A 22,759-nucleotide genomic window follows, 5' to 3' on the forward strand; every position below is an offset into this window, starting at 1 on the left:
CTTGATACCATCTAGACCTTTCCTTAGCCTGCTGACTTGTTAGCCGCGGTAACATTAAAGGCACACTACAAATTACTTGCTTTGAAATTTAGAAACAAATTTTATTTAAGATCTGAAATACAATTCCTAAAATATCAACTTCTCCAGAAAACCGTGGCTACACAATAATGCATTGCCTCTATCATGTTAGAACGTGCATTAGACTCAAATACAAAAACCATGAAACAAACCACCATCCTTCAACAATTTGAGCAAAGATAGAATGCCTAAGGAACAACATAGATGGACTTGCAGAGGATGGGCTGTTTTACTTCAAGCACCATAAAAAAAAGAGCACAAATGCATGGGTTTTCAGGTATATACATTAAGTTGAACCTTTGGCACTAGGAATCAGGGCATTTTGTCACGTAGCATTAACACATATTAGAAAATTGTGTAGTGTCAAAGGGATAGAACCACCAGCATTCAAGCAATGTTGTCAACTAGGCAATAAAATGTTCTACTGAATTTTTCTTCTTTGTCTAATTACTGCATACACTGGTAGCAACTTTGAAATGAGAAAAGGAGCTTGTACTCCTTTTATTTTCTGTTTAAAACAAAACAGAAAACAAACTGAAACATAAGCCCTGTTATACATTAACAATTTTAAAGAACATCAATTATACAAGAAAAAGACTAAGAACGAAAAGAGTGTTTACAGATACCAGACATGACAGTGAGTGGTCAGTAGACCCTCACAGGGCTTTGCGGTGGTACTCAGCCGAAGCCACCTTGTAATCACTGGCAGTAAACAGAGACGCAGCATTCTTTGCCAGATATTTTAGGAAATCATGCAAATAGCCCAACAATAATGCAAGGCTCTTCTCATCAAGGGGCGTATATGCCAACATTGCTCCGATTCTTACGAATAATCTCAGTAGGTGTGGCGCTCCATAAACCTGGGACATCGGCGCATCAGGGTGAGCCAAGAGGATTTCAGCATACTGGGGCCTCTCAAATTTGTAGAGCAGCTGAGTGCCCAACATCACGTTGAAATATTCTTTTATTCCTGCCACGACTTCATTAACCGCATATTCCTTATTATCGACATTTCCCTGCGACTTCTTGCAATCTGCATACTCTTCCAGAATGGCATCTACATTTTTCTTAGCAGGGAGTTGAAACAGCTGCTTCTGCCTGGTAACTAAGTCCCAGTCCTCGACAAGCCATGGTTTTAATTCTTCAGGAATCTTCACTTTAACTTCCATTCTATTCTTAAACACCTCTTCACTTTCAACGGTGGGGTCTGCCCGGGCCCTTTTCTTCCGAGGTGGCTGAGGTGCTTCGCTGGTACTGCCACCATCTCCGTTTCCAGGAGTCTTCTGTTTGTTCTTTCTTGTCTTCCTCACAGATCCTGAAGGCGGGTTCTCCGCAGAGCGACCCCCCCACCTGCCAGGGAGAGCCGGTTCCAGATTCTTCTGCTGTGGACCAGCTGTCTTCTTTCCTGAGGAGGCCCCTCTCATCTTACTTCTCTGCATATTGCTTCTAGTTGGTTTTTTGAAGTTGTCTTCTTCTGCAGATTGTTGTCCACGAGTTTGAGAACCCTGCTTTCTGGAACTCATTCAACCCTGTTTTTATTCCAACCACTGTAATATATAAAGTATTTTACTTGGTTGTTTTCTTTGGTGACTTTTAACACACCGTGCTTCATAAAGGCCCATCAAAGCACAACTCATGCTACTCTCTTGGAATCTGGATTTCAAATCCTATTTCAGGACCATTTGTAAGTGACTTACTACCTCCTCCCTCTCTCTCTGATCCTCACTGCCACCCACCACTCTCACCCCACCCTATCACTCATCAGACCTGCCCATAAATGAGATTTTCTGATGCCACTCAAAAAGACAGGAATATAATTTTAGAGAAGGAATTAATTAAACATGAAGGAAACTACAAAAGGCAGTGGAGTTGAAATTCAAGACTCTTGAACAGGAAAAATGACAAGATGAAAGAAATAGGAAAGAGTAATTTAGTTGACTGGAGGCAAATGGGTAATAGTGAAAGTTTTTGTATAAGTCTAGGAAGGCCTGAACTAGGGTTATGACAGAGTCAAGAGAAACTGAATACAGAACTTGGTAAATGAAGGAGAGGGAGGAGTCAAAGGTGGCTCTGCAATTTTGAGTCTGAGTAATTAATGAATTAATAAAAGCATTGACTTTTAATTGTTAGTCTGAAATCAGCAATAAAATAATAGAATACAGGTAATTCATCCATTCATTTAGTCATCATACATTACTGCATATCTGCTTCAGGACAGGTACTATGCTAGGTGTTAGGGATTCCTAAAGTGACAATTATAAAACATCAAGGTTAGCACAATGATAGCTATAGGCAAAGAATTTTGGGAGAGCAAACAAGAAATGGTAAGACACCGTTTTCAGCTATAGCTTGTTGGAAGAGGTGATAAACTAGTGAGGGAGAAGTCAGAGACAACTCCCAGGTTTTGAGGATGGGTGATTAGGTCATTAGTATTACCATCAAATGAGATTGCATCTAGAGGAGGAGAAAATGGATTAGAGAGGAAACAAGTTGAGTACTGGATCTATTAAGTGTGAGGTATGCAGTTAAGACACGTGACTTTAAAGCTCGGGTGAGAGGTCAGAGCCAGAAATGGAGATCCGAGAGTAATCATCATATAGCCAGTGGTGGAAACTGTGAGAGCCAAAAAGCGGAGAATAGAGGAAGAAAAACTGAAACAAGTATGGAATTCTGGAAAAACCTAAGAAAAAATGATATTTAGGGGTAAGCAGAGAGAGACCACAAATAAAAATGGTTAGAGCAGCCACAGGAGAATGGTATTTTGGAAGCCAAAGCAGCTTAGAACTTCAAGGAGGGAAAGGGATAATCTACAGTGTAAAACGCAGCAAAGACAGCTGGTAAGATAAAGATAAAAAACAGTGTTCTGTGATTCTTATGGTGTGACAGATAAAACAGTTCTTTTAACTTACACAATCCTCTTCCTCTTTCCCTTCCAAGAAGTCTTAGTGTTTTCCCAGATGGAATCTTATAGATCTTCTGGGATGGTCTGGAAGGATGAGGTGGGAGAGACAACCTAGAAAGGAAAGCAGGTAACTGCAATGAAGATGAACTTTTATGAAACAACATAGGAAAAAGAAAAAAAATACTCTAATTTATAAACATGTGGTTTACAATTGTGCTATCAGAGAAAATAAATGAGTTCTGCTGTTAGACATACTTCTACTTTAATTAGGCTCTGCCATTTATGAGTTGTGAGACCTTGGGCAAGATATGTAAACTCTCTTAGCCTCTTTCTCATCTCTGGAACGCAGCAAATTCCCCCTAGCCTTCACAGATTCTTGTTAAGAATTTCATAACACAATGTGGCTGGAGAGCTAGCACAGCACGTTGCAGGAATAGCTGCACATGTGAACATGGATACAAAGATGTTTGTTGCAGTGGTGCCTGTAATACTGAAGAACTGGAAACACCTAAACATTCTTCAGTAGGGAAATGGTAACGTAAATTATTATGTATGCACACTATCGAAAAACATTCAAATGAATTAAAAGCAGAGATCATGTACTGACATGGTAAGACATTCAATATATATTGTCAGGTAAATAGGTAGGTTGCATAATAATATGTACAATAGGATCCTAAAGAGATAGATAGCACAGGTAGAGAAATAAATACCAATCTCAGACAGTTCTTATGCAGTGTGTTCCAATTTTTGTGTTTTAAACTGGTGTGTATAAATGCATAGGAAAGTATCCAGATGGATAAATACCAGACTGTTAAAATTGGGGTAACCTATGGGAAAGAAAGAGGGATGGTAGACTAGCCTTAAACCAGGTTTCTCTGGTAACAACTTTCACTCACAGAAAACGCCCTTCAGCCAATCTCTAGCTCTTTAAGACAATGTGGGTAGGTGTCAGGGAAGCCCTAAGGGGGAACTAAGAAATAAAGAATGCTAGAAAACTAGAGCCCTGAATCAGAGAAGCACTTTCACTAAGCAAATGACATCCTCTAACTGAAACGGCAGAAAGCTCTGAGCGTGAATTAAAGGGCAAAGGTGGTCCTCAGAGAGCATCAGAGTCTGTGAATACACTGACCCTGTTGGAATCAGAAACCTTCGGGCTGAGAGGGATATATAGACACATCCTGTGAACATTCAGTGGCCAGTGTGTCAGGGCATTAACTGTAAGCTATCATGCTTACAAAATAATATCTCAAAAAAAAATTCAATGTGACTGGGACAGAGGTGACACAGTATCTGAGAATATCAGAGAATTCAGTTAAGTAATACAGTATAGGTGAAATCCAGAAAACCTACCAAGGGGTTAATATAGTGCAGAGCTTCCACAAAACAAGGGGACAGTTAAAATACCAACTAAAAGCAAGATGGCCCAGTGCCAACCAGTCTGTGTGAAACACACAGAAGTAGAGCTAGGCTGGACAGGAAGTATTTTGGAAGTCATACTGGTCATCAGCAATTCTTTAGTGAGGAGGAACCTGAGAATGACAGCCAAACCTACTGTATAGCCTTGATATTGATTGCATATATTCACGCATAAGAAAACTACAAAAAGGAATTCTATCTGCGTCTCACAAAGCAGGTGAGTTTTGTAATTCTCTACAAATTCTTCTATCATTCACTTAACGCCCCAAGTTGAAAGAAATATCTGACATTTTACAGAAAAATACCTGCACCACAAGGCATGGTTTTTGCCCAGTGACTAAAGCCAGGGCGGCAGCCTCTCTAAGAATTGTCTCTGTACCTTTATTTTCATCTGAGTATCCTACGATCAAGCAAGCAACTATTACTACCTGGGAGTCAGAAGCCAGACATCAAAGAAAGGAAATACCCATCCTTTCGATATCTGGCTCCTACTTGTACCAAATAGCCATAGAAGTCTATGGATAGCTTTAGTACAGTCACCGCACTTTGTACCTCCCTTTCCAGAAGCTAGAAACTGCTCCATGGATTGGTGACAGACGTGCTGTGCACTCTTCATTTAAAAATTTGGCAGTATGTATTGCTTTATTTTGAGCTGTTTAAAACTCTGAAACTGCCAGTTTCTGTCTTGAGTTTCAGGCTTTATTGTTTACTGGCTTAGTAAACCTACTCTGCTCCAATCATGCTTCCTCCCTTCGTCTCTCTCATCTAAAGACCATGAAAAGTACCACTTCCTCTTTAAATCTCCACTAACTACCCTAGCCCATGTTTCTCTCCCATCTCCAGTACCATATGAAACTGACGCTGGTACTCCAGAGCTTAGTATTTAATTACTTAAGTTTCATATGTTAATTTTGCTTATAGAACTACACCATTAATCTCCACTTGCCACAGGTCTTGTGTTATCCATCTCTTGCATCTTTTCCAACAGCATTTAGGTCCCCTGGGGGTATACAATAGTGAATCAAAGTGAGGAGATGATTCAACACATGGGGAAAATAGAAGCACAAATTAGGGACAAGTCATTAAATATTTTTCCATTTGTTCCCTACAGGTCAGCTCTAGGGTAGGCCAGACATTGAGAAAACACATTCGCATGTTTGCCTTAGTTTCTACCTCTAATCTTTGTGTAAATACTCATTTAAACAGAGGTGAACTCATATGGAATATCAAATCTTCTGTCTTCCCCCTCTTCCCTTTCGAAAAAGTTGCTATTACAACTAATCATTTTCTCATGTCAGTCAGGTTATAATATGCACACATTTTGAGAACTGTATGATATCCCATCAAATGGGCACACCTTAATTTCCTTAACCAGCCCCTCTCTGGAAACAGTGTGACTTCCCTCAACTTATCCTACAATAATTATTGAAACATTTTTTGCCCTCATTTCATATTGAGATTCCCAGATGCAAAATCTACTAGGTCAAGAGGTAGTAACATTTAATACATTGCCAAATTACTTCCACTAAGTTGTACCAATTTCCAACCTCAGAAGTAGTGTGTAAAAACGTCTATCACACCTCACTTTGGTTGGCACTGGCTATGACTACCCTCATTTTAGAAAAATTGTGAATTTGCTAAGAAAAATGGTTTTAGTTGTCCAGTTTGTATTTATTAGTGATGTTTTAACATTTAAAAACTGTATTTATTGGTCGTTTATACTTTGCTCTTGTCCTTTGCCTACTCATTTTGAGTTGGTTCTTAGTGATTTTGACATTTATAGGAGCTCTTTATATATCAAGAATTGTCATTTTTTGGGCAAATAGTTCTCCTAGTGTGTTCTTTTATAGTGTCTGATGTTAAGATTTTCTTTATTTAATGCAATATGTAGTTTTGCCTTCCATTAAGATTGAAAAGTAAGATGATTTGTTTTATACTTTAATACCTTAATCCATCCAGCATTTTTAAGTTATGAACTGAAAATGTGTATTATTTTCCCACAAGTAATTAATTTTGTGGGACCATTTATTAATCTATTCTTTATGTATCTATAAATACCAAAATATATAAAGATGTGGGCATTCTCCCCTTATTCCCTCCCCGCTTCAACCCCATTCACACAAACCCACCTTCCAAAGTAAATGTGTCTTACATACATGTGACTATGTATGATGTATTTGTCTTGACAAAGGTAAGATACATATTGCTCTGCCACTTTTCTCACTTTATTATCAGCATCTATGTCCGCACATACCTAGCTCATTCTTTTTAATATCCATATCATTCTATAATCTGTATGTACCACAATTTAACCAGTCCCAAACTCATGAAAATTTAAGCTGTTTCCAATACTTCATTACAGAAATGCTGTAATAGACATCAGTGTGCAGATGTATTAGAGCATTAGGTAAGTATTTCTGGAGGATATATTCTCAGAAGAGTAATTGTTCAAAGGACTTGCTTATTTACAACTTTGACAAGATAGAGGCAAATTCAATTTGTAGAGAACCGCTTTAATTTGTACTCCCAGAAAAAAAGGTAAAATTTCATTCACCCACACCTTGAGCAACACTGGATAAACATCTTTTTGAAAAAGAAGTTTTTTGCCAATCTAATATGTAATAACATTTTTATTTGAATGTGATAGAGCATCTTTTCATACATTCGTATGTATCTCTTTCTTATATGAATATTTTTGTCCCCTTTTCTACTAGGTTGTTTGCTTCTTTTATTGATTTCTAATAATGAAGTACTAAGTTTTTTTGTATGTTGGAAATATTTTTTCCAAACTGTCACTTTTTTTCATAAGTGGGTCCGTGTGCATGTACGCATATATATAAATATACATATCACACAAATGTACCAACCTTTTCCTTTGTGAACTTTGGCATTTGTCATGCCTTGGGAAAATGCTCCTAAATCAATATTCTAAAAATGATTTTCTATATTATTTCTTATAGTTTCTTCCAAATATATAATTTTTCTAATATTAATTATTAAAGAATGCATCTTTCCTCCACTAATCTGAAATGCTATTTTATAACATTCTAAATTCCTAGAGATATATGGGTCTTCTAAGGTACTCTCTTCCCAATGATTTCTGATTATTTCATTTTAAAAGGTATCACTGTTTCTAGGTCATCTGTTCTGTCAATGATATGTCTGTTCTCACACCAGTATCACCTTGGTTTAATTATCATAGTTAAAAGACATAAATGTTGCCCTGGAGTAACACTTGTAAATGGGTTCAAGCATGTTTGATGCAGTATTATTTGAAGTAGCGCAAAACTGGTGTCAACCTAGGAGACTATCAATAGTGACTTGGCAAAATAAAATGTGATACATCCATAATAGAGAATATCAAGCTAGTTAAAAGAATGTCACTTTGAAAGGAATCAAAGAGAACTCTATGAATGGAGATAAAGACATCCACGAGAATTTGTTCAATTAAAATAGCAAGTTGCAAAACAATGCCCATAATGTGACACCATATTTATGTAAAAGAAAACACAAAACAATATTTTATATATATCCATATCCATTTTTTAAACAGGTACATACTTTAGACATCTAGAAGGAAATAGAACTGATAATAGTGGTTAACTCTGGGGAGAATAAGAGAATTGGGAGTGGTGAGAAAAGGAAACCTGAGCCTACTCTGTAATATTTCAACTCTTTACATTACAAGGAGAATGTACTCATGTACCAATTATGTGACTAAAAATTTACATTAAAATACATATATTTAAAATTCACAATGATTTTCTGACTCACTCTTATCCACGAACCTCACACATAGTTGGATATTTCAGTTAATTATCAGTGTAAAATATACTTTGTAGGCATACCATTCGGACTGGTTTCCCTCCTTCTAGGTTCTGCCCATCCTCAGAGGCCCAGGTCAAGGTTCTTTTCCTCCTTCAGGCTTTCTCCATTTCAGGCTACCCTGACCCTTGCCTTCTCTAAGTTCCTATTGGCCCAAAAGTCCACCTCCCTCCCTTCAGCCCTTAATCATTCTCCAAATGGCCCCTGTAAAGGGATTTTGTGCCTACCCATCTACTGCATCCTTTCCACCAGGGCAGTGCCCTCCTCTGCAACCTGGTTTTCAGAAGGGAAAAAATAATAAGAAAAATATAGTGACTCCATGGGAAAATGAAGCTGTCAAAAGACTGAAAAACCTTCCTTCATCTCCTCATGCAAGTGATGGACCATTCAGGAATGCAGACTCCAATTGCTAATACCTTTGTGTATGGGTGTGTCACAAACGAGTGTGAACATCTGCTACAGCTTGTTGGAATAAACCTTTAAATGAATATACATCATGTCAGTTACATTTATATCAATTCTCTCTCTTCTCGATCTTGGAACACTTCCTTTATATTTAACAGATATTTTTTGAGTCTGAGACGAAGGAGGAATGATATAAAAGCTGTTAGCAGACTGAATACGGTTATGATTTGCTAGTTAAAATTATAGCTCCTGGAAATTCCCTTATAAATAGATATGATCAATAGACTTAAAATCTTTCTAGATTGTTAGGACAAGCCAGAAGTCATAATTTCAGAATTCAGTTCTAGTGGTAACTGCTGCTTCTGGAAAATCAGGAGAGAAACCAACAGTATTATTATTATTATTTTTACAATTCCAGAAAGAGGTATCCACTACTTTTAGAAGTGTAAGTGTGAGTGTGTGTGTAAAACAGGATGTACCAGAAGGACTAATAGAGCCATAAGTATTATTAAAGCAAACACAGCGCCAAGCACTGTCCTAGCACTTTACATATAATCCCCTCAACAATCCTATGAAGTAGGAACTATTATCTTTATTTTACATATGAGGAAATTTAGGGACCAAGTGAGTAAGTTATCTTGCCCAAGATCACATAAGAAGTGGCAGAGCCAGGATTTAAATTCAGGAAGTCAGCATTTACTCTTAACCACTAAATTATGCTGCATGTGAGATGCCACAAAGTAAGAAAAACAACATATGTAACTAACTATAGGGGATCAATTGTAGTATCTCTTATCAAGGAATTGTTTAGGTACTTTCTATACTGAAAGCACCAATGGACTTAGCTCCACCCTCCCCTTAGAATTTAGAGTGCTTTCCCAGATAGGTGCTTATTTATGTTCCAAATATTTCTGGATAGTTAGGAATGTTATGTGAAATTATCTTGTTTGAGAACTGAGACCAGGAGAAGGGAGGAACTTACCCAAGTTTCTGTAATCAGGGATAGTTCTGCAATCAGGATCAGATCTTCTGATCCTTACTATACAGCAAACTTAGCTTTTCTGATGATGTCCTAGAAGGTCAAACAAGGGGACAGGAAAGGACACAAAATAAAAAGACATGAGATGGTTTTCTTTCCCATCAATCAATGCATTTTATCACACACAAAGGACACCAGAGCTGATAAATAATGTACAAGTTGTTTCTTTTCCCTTTCTTGTGGTTATATTTTCAGATTTACTTTATTGTACGTTTATCTTGATTTTTGACAAAGTAATTGTTTTTGCCTTTTTTTTTTTACTTTTTACTAAGGATAATTTCAAATGGATAAAAATGTAGAGGGAACATTACAAACCTACCCGAATTTATCATCTAGCTTCAACAATTACCAACTGAAGGCCATTTTGTTTCATCTATAACCCCACCCACCGCTCCCCCACCACTCGGATTTTTTTAAGTTCACTGAATAGCTGACTTTCTGTATTTTATTATGGAAAATTTCAAACACATACCAAGAAAGAATAATATAAGGAACCCCATATGTCCATCGCTCAGCTTAATCGATTATTAACTTGAGGCCAATTTTGTTCCATCTATACCCCTCCCCACTTCCTCCTACCGCTGTGATTATTTTGAAGCAAATCCTAGTCATCAGCGTATTTTGAAACCAATTCCAGATATTTTATTACTTAACCCATAAATATTTTCTCATATATATCTCGACAGGATAAAAACTGTTTGAAAACATAACCACAATACCATTATAACGTCTAAATAATCGACATCAATTCCTTAAAAAAAAAAACCATCAAATATCGAATCCGTCTTCTCATTTTCCCGACGCATCTTAAACAGTTTTTTTTTTTTTTTTTTTTTTACAGTTGGTGTGTTCGAATCAGGATCCAAACAAGGCCTACTTATTGCATGTGGTTCGTCTCCAGCTCGCTCTCGTTCTTCATCTTTCTCCCCCCTCCTTTTTTTAAACTTTTCAATATGGAAAATTCCAATCCCCGCTATTTTAAGGTAATTCCCAGATAGCAAATATTTCATCGGTAAAAATTGATATGTCTGTCTTATATCTCTAGTTTCTTCCAAGGAAGAAGCTGATGGGCAGGAAAAGCACTATAATGAACGAATTTACATAATTTATGTTTTTCCTCATTCTGTTACGCGGGTTTTTCTGTCCACAATAATAGCTAATATCTTTCAGAGCCAGGCTTCGTATTAAGCGCCTTATACACACGCATATACAGTACACGCCTCTGAGGTACACGTCTCTGAGGTAGATACTATTATTATCACCATTTTACAAACATGGAAACCAAGACACAGAAAGAACGGGAGCCAGCCTAAGCTGGGCGTTGGCGAACGGGAATTTGAATCCAGATCTGCCCGATTGTGAAGCTATCAGTTAATCCTGTCTATATACACGACGATAAGAGGAAATCGTCAACCCTTTCTCCCCACCCCCACCCCGAAACCTGAAACGAGAATCCAGTTCTTTCCAGCAGCCGACGTGTGATCACTGCCGTCCCTCCAACCGCCATAGTAAAGCCAGGTTTCTCTGGCAACTGATATCCATAGGCAGACACGTCACCCTGGAGGCGGGCTTATGCCCTGCAGCCAATCACAATCGTCTTGTCTAAGTTTTAGAATGTTCCATTATCAAATGATTGGACGAGGCCCACCACGTAAGCAATGACACTCCGCCGCAGTAAAGGCGGGTGCTAGCAACCTGCTTCTTCACGGTTAAGGCTTAAGGCAAACCAATCATCTTCCCCCTTTAGTGCGGGCTCTGGCCAATGACGTTCGCCCCCTTAGGTTCTGAGCCCGCCCTCCAAAAGCGCGACAGCCGTTGGGTCATAAGTCTATAGGGCAGGGTGTTCACGTGGCCTATTTTCACGACCCAGAGTTCCGCTTTGACCAGTTTTTTTTTTTTCCTGCAGGGAGGCATTATGGGTTTTTTTTTTCCCACTGGGAAAGGAAGTGTCTACGTGGCCTGCGGAAACGGGATGGGCGGAAATGAGCTAAGGTTCCCGGGAGTGGGGAAGCGCGAGGTCAAACCTAGGGCCACGTCCCCGAACCTCTTGCGCAACTCTTGGAAAAAAATTAAAAAGGCAGAATGGGGATTTTGATATATGTACGGGAAGGGGTGGTGGGTGCTGCAGCCGCGTGGGGTTGGAGCTAGTGTGTTAGTGCGCAGCGAGCTCACATGGCCTTGGGGTTGCGGTGTGTGCGCGCGCCAGTCCTCGTGGCGCTGGAGGTGGTGGGTGTGCGCAGGCGCGCGCCTCTAGCGTTGGGGCCGGTGTGGATGCTGCAGCGAGGGCGTGCGTGCCTGGGTGCGCGCGCGCGCACTCCATATAAATCGTTCTCTACTTTTGCGTATGTTTGAAAATTGTTCTAATGAAAAGGAAAATAGAGTCAAGGCGACCATAACAGAAATAAAAGGCCTTTGCTAGAAATATTTTGGTTTTTCCTGTCAATTTAATTTAAGACCCTACAAATACACTTTCTTCCCACGTTTTTCTCGGTGCCAAAATCCTGTTCTAAACCATAACCCTCCAATGGTTAAGACCCAAAGCCTCCCATTCCCATATTAGCGATTCCAAGGTGCCGCTTCTTTCCTGTTGCCTAGTATCCTTCACCCCCTTCTCCCTGCTCCTTTCCCCTCCTCCCCGCTCCCCCCCCTTAAAGTCGCGTGCAATTCTCCTGACACAAAACGTATTTTTTTGTTGAGAGTATCTATATACGACAGCCTTCCCCTTTACAAGAGACTGCAAATTTCTGTGGGGGCTGGAGCTCTCTTACCTTTTTGTCCTGAGCTCCAAGCACGGTGCCCTTCAGGCAAGTATGCGCTCAGTTAATTTTCCAGAAAGTTCTCTGGGTGAGGTTTATAGCTCGTGAGTCTGCCACTAGATGCCGCCAAATCCCAGCAAAGGATTGGCTGTTTGGTCCTTGGAATTATGGGATTTTGTTCCCCCCCTTTTTCTGATTCGCTGAACTCTTCAAACAATCTGTAGGGCTCATGTGTATCTTTCTTTGCTAGGGAAAACTCAAATAAACTTCTGTAAATAGCCCACCCAGGCAGAGGACTATGACCCGAGATCCAAATGTTTTTCATTTCTTTTCTTCTTTGAGAAAGAATTTCCCCCCTCAACGCCTCTTCTTTGCCTTTTGGGGGGCGGAGGTCAGAATTGATTAGTGACCTGGGGCACTGATGCTCATGAAGATTCTAATCCTTTCTGTGCACTATCTTTTCAAATGCTCAGCTCCCCCCCGCCCCCCCCCCCCACGCCCCAGTGAAAAATACAGATGGCTGTTTAGTCAGTAAGGACAGATAAGAACCTGGACCCTGATAGTGAAAACTAATCTTTTCCTCTTGAAATTTTTATTAGGTATGTGTTTGCACCCTATTTTCTATAGTGGTATTGCTAAACTTTATTATGTCTTTGGAGTCAGAGACCTAATTTTAAACCCCATTCCACCACTTACCAGCTCTGAGACCCTGGGTTTATGTTTTGTGATTCTCAGGGTTTTGTGCGCTTTCTGTAATTTAGATGTTGTGTCATATCCTTCACGTGGATCTTCTTTTATTCTTCACAAAATCCTTATTAGATGAGTACTAATAAGTCAAAATCAAACAACAAAAGTTATACCTCTTCCAGTTATCAATCATATACATGAGTGTATGTACACCCATACACACACACAGGAGGGGGGCAGAATTTAGAGCAGTTCTCAAAGTATGTTTCCAAGACACACCAGTAACATCATTATTACCTTTTGAGAAGTTGTCGGAAATTTAGATTCTCAAGCCTCACTTCAAACCTAATGAATCAGAAATCCTAGGGGTAGAGTTTGGCTACCTATGTTATAACAAACTGTTCTGGTGACTCCAATGCACACTGAAGTTAAAACCACTGCTTTGGAGGGTGGAAATGCAATGCTTATTTTTGTACACTCCACTAGAGGGTGCTACAGAATGTAAAACAAAATTATTTTTTTATTGAGACACCCTGCAAATTATCAGACCCCTTTTACAGATTAAAAACTAATGTGGAGAGTTGTCAAATTATTTTCCCAGTGCATACAAAAAGTATGGGAGCGAGGATTTGAAATTTACCTGCCTCTGGAGCCCAAGCCCTTGACAGTACTCTGTTGTTCAGCCATAGTAGCTTGTCTTTCTGGGCCTCAAACTACACTACAGATACGTTGATCTCTGCTTTGGCTAATGTTGACTACAGCATCAAGAAGAAGGCAGGGAAGCAAACCAAATAAATGGAAATATTCTGATGATTTCATACCCTCCCTCATCTCCATTCTGTAATAAGATATCACATAAAAGCTCATAAGTATTTCCCTTCTTGCTTTTATATTTCCCAAATGCTCTCCGCTCTGCAGTTATTTTTTTGAGTTTATGTCTGAACCTCTCCTATGTGTGAGGAAGGAATCAGGTGGTGTGGAAACACAGTTGTTGAAGGCCTATTATGGGGCACACACTCTATATAGCTCTCTACCCGTTAATCCCAACAATAGGCCTGTAAATTAGGTGATGATTATCATCACTTTTATACATAATGAAAGTGAGTTCTGGAGACTATAATTATTTTTCCCTGGTCATATAACTTGTCTGTAGTGGAGCCTGGGTGATTCCTGGTATATCTGACCCTACCATCCTGCTAAACTTTCCACTGCTTGGTTTTGAATCTGGTTTGGTTACTTACTGTTAATGTGACTTTCAATAAGTTCTTCAACTTTTCTGAGCCTCAGTTTCACCATATATTAAATGAGAACAATTATTCCTGTTTCATAGTCTTAGAGCTACACTATCTAATGTGGTAGACACTGGGAACATATGGCTATTTAAACTTAAATTAAGTAAAATGAAAAACTCAGTTCCTTAGTCCCACTAACCACATTTCAAGGGCTCAATAGCTACTTATGGCTAGTATTAGTACCGTATTAGATCCTGACAGATACAGAACATTCCCACCATCACACTAAGTTCCAGTGGACAGTGCTGATGTAGAGTATATAAGGTATGTAAAAGGGCCTAGCATAGTGTACATTTCTTGGCAGGTGCCCAAGAAAAGTGATTTCCTCTGCTCTTTCCTTTCAGCATCAGAGCTAGAGGTATTCTCCTGTTTTATTGATGGGATCAGGAAAGGGGAGTAACTTACCCAACGTTCTACAACAAGGGATGTGTCTGGCATTGGGACCCACATCTCCTTGCTCTTGCTCCAATATTCTGTCAAATAAACCCATCCTTATGCTCTATTGAGTGAAGTTTCAGGGCCAAGGGTGTGAATAATGTGAATTAACTTTGGATTCAGGATAGTAGCAGAAAAAGACATAGGAACTGAATGCCTTCTGTGTGCCAGGCAGAACTGTGCTCAGCGCTTTACATCTATTATCTTTGTGAATCCTCACTGAAGACCAGAGAAGTTAAATACTCATTCCAGGTTGCCAGCGAGTAAATGGCAGAGCAAAGATTCAGACTTCTCTGACTCCAAAGCCCATGTTTTGTCCCATTAAGCCATGCTACCCTCTCAAATGTGAATACCCTCCTACCCCTTCCACTTACTAATGGGGTGAAGCTTCAGCAGATTCCTGACTCTTGGTGGGTCCTCAAAAAATGCAAGTTACTCTTCTCCCTCTCGAATTTACAGCGGAACCACTGTCTTCATAATCTGTGTCAACAGGAAGGGAAAGATAGCTTAGGTCAATGTTTGTTTGGCTTCAAGGCTCAAGGCCAGACAGAGACTGTTTATGGCCCCAGCCTTCACAGAACACCCAATGACTCCGAGATCTCTACGTTAATTTTCAAGGCCATTATTTGCTCATACAATGCCTTTGTGCTAATTAGAAACATGTGCCACCTGGGGGCAGACAAATTGCAGAGAAGCGTCCTCTCCAGTGGGAAATGAGAAAGAATACTTTTTTCTCTCAGTGATGTTGAAGCCTTCCCAGGGCAGCTGAAGAATGAATTTCAGCCTCCACTTGTTCCCTCTCAATGGAATACCCTTGTGCTGGGTGCAGCCTGCCATGCCCAACGGTATTTGCTGGCCTTGCTTATTTTACCTGGTGGCTGAGTGAGCCTTCCTAGGTCTGGAACGTAGTGGTCAGTCTGTTCTGGAATGGGGAGAGACACCCGTGTCCTCCCATGGCTTCCGGGTGGTAGATAAAATGGGTCCATTCTAAGGTTAATTTGATATTTATTTCATTTGGTTCTGACTAGCTTATTGAATGATTTTTAAAAGAATGTTTGGCTAATTTAAAAGTGAAAAAACTCCCTGATATTTCAAGGCTAAGAAAAATGATATTTCTCTAATAATGATGTTTTTCTGTCTGTTTATACCTTCCTCATTCCATAGGGATTTCATAAAACCAGTTCAGCAAATTTGTCTGGATCAGTCTAGTTTGCTAGCCCATGACAGACAGGGCAAATGATGAAAATAGTAGCGGGAAAGTTTTATCTGTTTAGAAATATCTGTTCTCTTCTAGATCCTCTCTCCTCCTGTAATCACCCCCCACCCCTGGTGCTGACTGACCCATCCATTTGGCCAAAAGAGGTTACTTCAAATGACTAAGAACCTGAATCTAATCAGTGTAGTCCTTGGGTGACCTTGGGGGTGCCAGACTTGCACATAATCCCTTGGTTTCCCCCTCTTGAGCATACAATTTACCAAAATTCATGGTTTTGTGAACCAGAGACTTCACTTGGAATGATCATTTCAAGTCATCCATGTTACAAATCAACTGACAGAGATGAGAACTGATTTCCGCCAGTGTATGCCGACTCCTACAATCTGAGCATTGCCTCAAGAGGATGCCTTGAGCCAATTTGCCAGAGATAACTGTTTGTGCTTATAACCCGCCCCTACAGTCCCCATTTTACTGGGAATGATAAAAGCTATGTCTTTAAAAATTTCCACTGTCATATTATTCAAGAGAACAAACCAGTAGTCCTTCAAGTGCTGCATCTAAACTGTTGAAGCTTAATGATGGATATGTGGGGGTTCATCATACTATTCTTCCTACTTTTGTGTATTTTTTGAAGCTTTCTGTAATAAAACATTTTAAAAAGACAAAAAAATTAAAAGTGCTTCATCACTCCTGGGGAGGAGAACATCATGGGGCTCCTTTTAGAAGAGTGCTTATTAACCAAGGGATTGGGTCAAACATACCCCCCCCCCCCCCCCGCTTTAGTCGGGATGTACCATGTGAAAATCTAGGGGGGGGGGTAATTTTTTGTAGTTTAGGTGACTTTATTCTGCTTGTTTTCAATTTTTTATTGAAGTATAATCGACATACAACAGTATATTAGTTTCAGGTTTACAACATAGTGATTGAATATTTTTATGCATTATGAAATGATCACCACAATATCTAGTTACCATCTGTCACCATATAAACCTATTAAAATATTATTGACTATATTCTGTATGCTGTACATTACATCCCCAAGACATTTATTTTATAACTGGAAGTCTGTACCTCTTAATCCCTTTCACCTATTTTGCCCTTCCCCCAACTCCCTCCCCTCTGGCGACCACTAGTATGTTCTTTGTATCTATGAGTTTGTTTCTGTTTTTTGTTCATTTGTTTTGTTTTTTAGATTCCACATATAAGTGAAATCATACAGTATTTGTCTTTCTTGTCTGACTTATTTAACTTAGTGTAATACCCTCTAAGTCCATCCATGTTGTCACGCATGGCAAGATTTCATTCTTTTTTATAGCCGAGTAATATTCCATTGTGTATATATACCACATCTTTTTTTTTTTTTTTTGGTGAGGAAGATTGGCCCTGAGCTAACATCTTTTGCCAACTTTCCTCTTTTTGCTTGTGGAAGATTGTCTCTGAGCTAACATCTGCACCAGTTTTCCTCTATTTTTGTATGTGGGATGCCACCAAAGCATGGCTTGATGAGTGGTATGTGGGTCCATGCCTGGGATCCAAATTGGCAAACCCCAGGCCACCAAAGCAGTGTGCGTGAACTTAACCACTACACCACCAGGCCAGCCCCCATACCACATCATCTTTATCCATTCATCTATCAATGGACTCAGGTTGCTTCCATATCTTGGCTACTGTAAATAATGCTGCAATAAGCATAGGGGTGCTTATATCTTTTCAAATTAGTGTTTTTGTTTTCTTCAGATATATACCCAGAAGTGGAATAGCTAGATCGTGTGGTAGTTCTATTTTTAATTTTTTTGAGGAACCTCTATACTGTTTTCCGTAGTGGCTGCGCCAGTTCGTATTCCCACCAACAGTGCGTGGAAGATCGCTTTTCTCCACATCCTGGGAGTGGGGTATTTTAGATTGAAACAGCCTCCACACCAGAAATTCTGATAAGGTCTCCTTGAAGAGGAATCTTCTCTGGCTCGCAGTCCCCCTCCACCAGACCCCTAAAGAAGCGTTGCTGTAATGAGCCACTGTTAGTGAAAGAACTGTATCACATCCCTTGGGTGTTTGGGAGTGGAGAGAGGTTGAAAACCAAGAAAACAGGTCTCAGCTAACTGGTGAAAGCTGTGTTAGCCAGGAGGCAGAGAAAGAGGCAAAGGGAACCTTGGGGCATGAGACAGCCAGTGGTGCAACAGGACTTCATTCTCACCCCAGGCCAGTGCTGGAGAGGTCAAAGCTGCAAAGGAAGGAGGAGACCAGAGAGCAGAATATATGGCAAAGAGGCCCGCACTTGGGATCTCAAAGGATATTCTTTGAAGGCTCCAGGCCCCATCTGATTTGCAGGTTTTGAAACAGTGGAAAAGCCTTCTAAAGACAAAGATTAAACACACACATGTGTGCGAGCACACACACACACGTGTCCAAGGACCTAGAACCTGTCCACTCAGCTTGGAAAGGCAGGCTCTATAAAGTATACGTTGAAAACTGTGTGGTTTGGTTCTTTTTTTGTTGTGTTTTTACTGTGTGACTGAGCAAATGAGGGTGTTGATACACTGCTGGGAGTGGGAAGATACGGTTGGAGAGGTGGGGCATTGTGTAGGGTGTGGAGACCTAGGAGGACATGTTCTTTCAAGGCTCTGCGGTTGAGGTAACATGATTAGAAAGTGGGTACAGAGACGAGAGCAAGGGCAGTTCCTGAAAGGTACAAAGCTGAGACTCACCCAGCTGCTCCCAGGCCAGAGTTGTGGGTGGGACGTCAGTGAGACCCAGGCGGGTGCAGCCAGCTTTCAATAGAGCTGGTCTGTGAAACTTGGCTGAGAGGACAGAGGAAGATTGATGTTTGCTCCAGAGTGGGGCTGTCAGCTGTGCTCACCGCCTCACCATGGTCCCAGCTGTAAACAAAAGTCCTGGCCCTTCATGGCACTGCAGAGCAGTCCAGGCTGGCGTAAGTCCCTGAGGACAGCTAGACCATTTTCTCATCCTGGCTGACAACCAGAAGACAGAAGAAACAATAGAAGGTGGTGGTGGTGGGAGGGGGACAGGATTGGAAGGGGGTGAGAAGCAGTGACCATGGGAAGGAGCTGTCGATTTCAAATCTTAGGTCTTTGGATGCAAGTAGTAGAAACGTTTTAGGGAAAGTGGGCCTCTTTCCATGTCACCTTCACAAATAATAGTGAATTACTAAAGGAGGTCTGCAGGGACTCCACTGCCTCGTTCACTCGTTCATTCATTCATTGAGTACCTTATGTGCCCATCACTGTGATAGGTACCCTGGATGATGCCAAAGTAGTAGAAGACAGTTCATAAAGTCAAGGAGCTTACAAGGAGTTTGGGGATATGTGTAAAGTTAAGTAACAGTACTAAATAGTGTATCTTTAAATGCCAAGTGACAAACATAAATAGGAATTTAGAAGCAAGTGAAGCCATATCTGGCTATGATCAGAGAAGGTGGGATTTGAGAGGGGCTTAGGAAGATATATATGATTTGACTAGATGGAAAAGGCACTTGGCATTCCAGGTTGGTACCAAGGCATTAGCAAAGATGAGGACTGCTTTGATTAAAGCAGAAGGTTCCTGGGTTGGAGACTATCTTCAATTCTTCACCCCCTCAAACTCCTCACCGTGGCTAACCCAGCCTTCAAGTCTCACTTGAAATGTTATTTCCTCAGGGAGGCCTTCCCTGATCTCCAGGACCAGGTTAAGTACCCTTGTTTTATGTTCCCCTAGCACCCACTACTTTTCCCTTTTCAGGCCACCGCCATTTTCACCTGATGATCTACTCTTGTCTCCCTACAATTTGTTCTCTACGCCACACTCAGAACATTCTTTGCAAAATTCAAATCTGTTACGTCACTTGCTTCTTTAAAACTCTCCTACTCCTAACCCCTTTGTTCTCTTTTGCTTCCCCTTACGTCTTTCCTGCTTCCCACCCTCTGACTTTTCTTTTAGGTCATATCTTATACGTCTCTGTCTCAGGGAAGCCTTCCAGGACATCCCCTCCCCTAACTTCCACCACAACTAGGTTGTCCCCCTCTTCTATATTTCCATAATACTTCCATGTTTCCCCCATTTTACTGTTCTCCAACAACTTAGCCAGTTTGTCTCCCCCATCACAATATAAGCCCTCTGAGGACGGGGGCTATGTTTCTTCTTCACTGTGTTCCCCTTGTATTTAGTACAGTGCCTGACATATTGTGGTAGGTGCTCCACAAAAATCTGTGAATGAATCCAGGGGAGATGAGGCAAAATTGGTAGGCAAAAGCCAGCCTGAAGAGATTGTTCTTACATCCACAGACAAAGGGAAACCTTTAAAAGTTTTTGATTAGAGGATGAAGAAATCGTTAGACAACACCAACTTTTGAAAAAACAAAAAACAATTCAAACAAAACCCAGAGAACTCCAAACTCAACTTACCACAAACTCTAGCTTGCAAATTATCTTATGGACTCATGTAGTCTCCTTACCTGTTCCCCCACCGCTCCCTCCTTTAAATACACAAGAAAACTTACTCATTGGTCCCTCCAACCAGAGAGATTTGGCAGTAGGGCCAAGTGCACCTACTTCCACACGTGCAGTTGTTCATTCAGCTGGCATTGGTTGCCCCCCTCCATTGTTCTAAGCACTGTGCTCCTAGCTACAGATGAAGAAGACCTTATTCCTAACTTAATGGAGTTCACAACCGAGTGAACCCCTCATACTGATCACTCACTTGATAGCTTCAAATTTCTGGTGGAGGGCTTTGCCTTATCTGGGCTTAATTAGGGAGACTTTTCAGGGCACTAAGAACCAACAAAGGACCTCAATCTCAGGGGTAGGTCCTCTGTAAAACTGGGAACTCATTGAGACTCAGAGAATGGATGCTTATGCTAACCCACACTAGACTTTTACCCTCCCACAAGGAGGCTAAGTGGCAAGGTGGAGAATGTCTGGAAGGGCATTCAGGCAGTAGCCATTCCTTAACCTTATGAGGCTGAGCTTAATAAGGCAAATAGGCCTCCAAGGTGCACCCCTTGAGTAAAGCAGAGTGGAGGAAGACAAGGAATGACAGGAAAAAGAATTAGATTTCCCAATAAAAATTGAGGAGTTGTCCTGCCCCCTGAGGGTGGCTGAAACAAAAATGTGACTCCAAGAAACCTTCCCAAGACAATCAGAAAGCACCCACCCCTACCCTGGGGTAGAGATTAATGTCAGGGGATGGTTTCTTTTTGTCTTAGATTCAGTTCCCAGGTGGTTAGGAAGAGAGCAAATAAGGATGTCAGAGAGGCAGTGCACCCCTGGGAAAGGTAAAGGGGAGATATTGCTTTGTGGCTGCAGTCCTAACTGGTTATCTCTTGGTTGAGGGATAACATCAGACATAGCATCAGTGATGCTTTGAAGATATATTCATTAGTTTTGACCTTCTCTCTCTCCCTTGAATCCCTTACCCTGAACATGAATCCACCACCAGAATATCAGGGAGAGAGACTACATAAGTAGCAGAAAGACATGAAGGAGATTAATTTCTATGATTCATTGCTCTACTCTGTTAGGCAGCCTTGGGTTAAGATGGTTCATACACCTGGAAATTGAAATCCTAGGAGATAGGACAGGAAGGGTTAACTCCAAAATCAATGCAGTATATTTTATAGGATACCAGTATATTAATGAGAAACCACACTGAGTCCTTCCTTAAAGGACCAACCTGAAGCTTAGGCCAGTCAAATACTGATAACAGGTTATGTTTCTATCAGGGAAAGGCTAAAAGAAGTATAAGTCTAAGGGATTCACAAAGGATCCCTGGAAGAGGACACCTTGAGTTTGTAGAATTTGGAGCTTGGCACGACCATTTTACACCTGTAATATCCTAACTCTTGCCAAGATTTGTGCTATCCTCTTTCTATGGGGACTGTGGGCATCTAATATGGGTATAAGCCAACAGATTAAGGTGGCAGAGACTGGGGACTGAATGGTCATCACAGAGACAGTTTCCTAGCGGCAGATTACCTTTGGCCTTGAATCTGCCACAGTGTGCATGTCAGAGTAGTCTCAGAACTGAGCCTCTGGAGCTAATAAATTATGACACACTTTGGTCCTTCACTTTCTATTTCAATATTTCCCTTCAAAGATTCAACTAAGTTGAAAAAAAAATGGAGTTAAACCTCACCTATGGCCTCTACTTTGCCCAGTCAGGCCCTTGGTGTCCCCATGTTGTCAGATGAGCCGACCAGTCTAAATGATCTCAGAAGGCCCTTCCAGCTCTGTTGTGCCAGGTTTTAGAATTCTAAGACATTGTGATCCATTGACCCAGTTGCCTTATGGGAAATCCCATGAGAGATTAGTTTTCTAAAAGAGCCAATTGTTTGTTTCTCTGTGTGGGAATAGTGGTAAATGCAGTCAAGATAGTAAATGTGCTGCTGTGACCAAAGTCCCAAGCCTTCTTGCCGTTCTGATGGTCAGGGCTGTCTTTATAACAGTGCTTCTCACTGCCTGAAATAGTTAGGGATGAGCGTTAAATTGAGGACTGATAAGACTGAGATCAGTCAGCAAGGCATTGTTAGTAAATGTAGGGGGAGGGGGTCTGATAAGGATTCAGGACTTTCGTAGGTTGATAATTTGAAGAGAAGCTTAGAGTCAAAAAGACCCCCAATTGTTAGATTCCTTTGTCATGACTGCCCTTCATTTTGCCCTATTGTCAAAAAATAAGGTCTTTCTATACTATTATCCAAGTAATACAGCTGTAAC

General features: G+C 40.7%; 1 protein-coding gene and 1 long non-coding RNA gene across 4 annotated transcripts; both read right to left on the reverse strand.

Annotated features, from left to right (window-relative positions):
* Positions 1-76: 76 nt before the first annotated feature.
* On the reverse strand, positions 77-12,576 carry MORF4L2 (mortality factor 4 like 2). Of its 3 annotated transcripts, none has more exons than XM_008508661.2 (4): positions 12,437-12,576; positions 9,612-9,701; positions 2,988-3,091; positions 77-1,625 (listed from the first exon to the last, which is right to left on the reverse strand). In XM_008508661.2, exon 4 carries the CDS (start codon positions 1,599-1,601, stop codon positions 735-737), a length of 867 nt encoding a protein of 288 aa, XP_008506883.1. In that variant the 5' UTR covers positions 1,602-1,625; positions 2,988-3,091; positions 9,612-9,701; positions 12,437-12,576; the 3' UTR covers positions 77-734. The 3 variants fall into 3 exon arrangements, with proteins under 3 accessions (XP_008506883.1, XP_008506882.1, XP_070461194.1); XM_008508660.2 differs by lacking the exon at positions 12,437-12,576 and adding an exon at positions 11,110-11,249; XM_070605093.1 differs by lacking the exons at positions 2,988-3,091; positions 9,612-9,701; positions 12,437-12,576 and having other exon boundaries at positions 77-1,527.
* Positions 12,577-13,119: 543 nt separating this feature from the next.
* On the reverse strand, positions 13,120-22,308 carry LOC139081075 (uncharacterized). The gene is made up of 3 exons (XR_011536036.1): positions 22,182-22,308; positions 15,213-15,318; positions 13,120-13,250 (listed from the first exon to the last, which is right to left on the reverse strand). It is a non-coding gene; the product is annotated as an uncharacterized lncRNA (long non-coding RNA).
* Between the last annotated feature and the right edge of the window lie 451 nt (positions 22,309-22,759).

Source organism: Equus przewalskii, chromosome X (genome assembly GCF_037783145.1).
Source record: "Equus przewalskii isolate Varuska chromosome X, EquPr2, whole genome shotgun sequence".
NCBI lineage: Eukaryota > Metazoa > Chordata > Mammalia > Perissodactyla > Equidae > Equus > Equus przewalskii.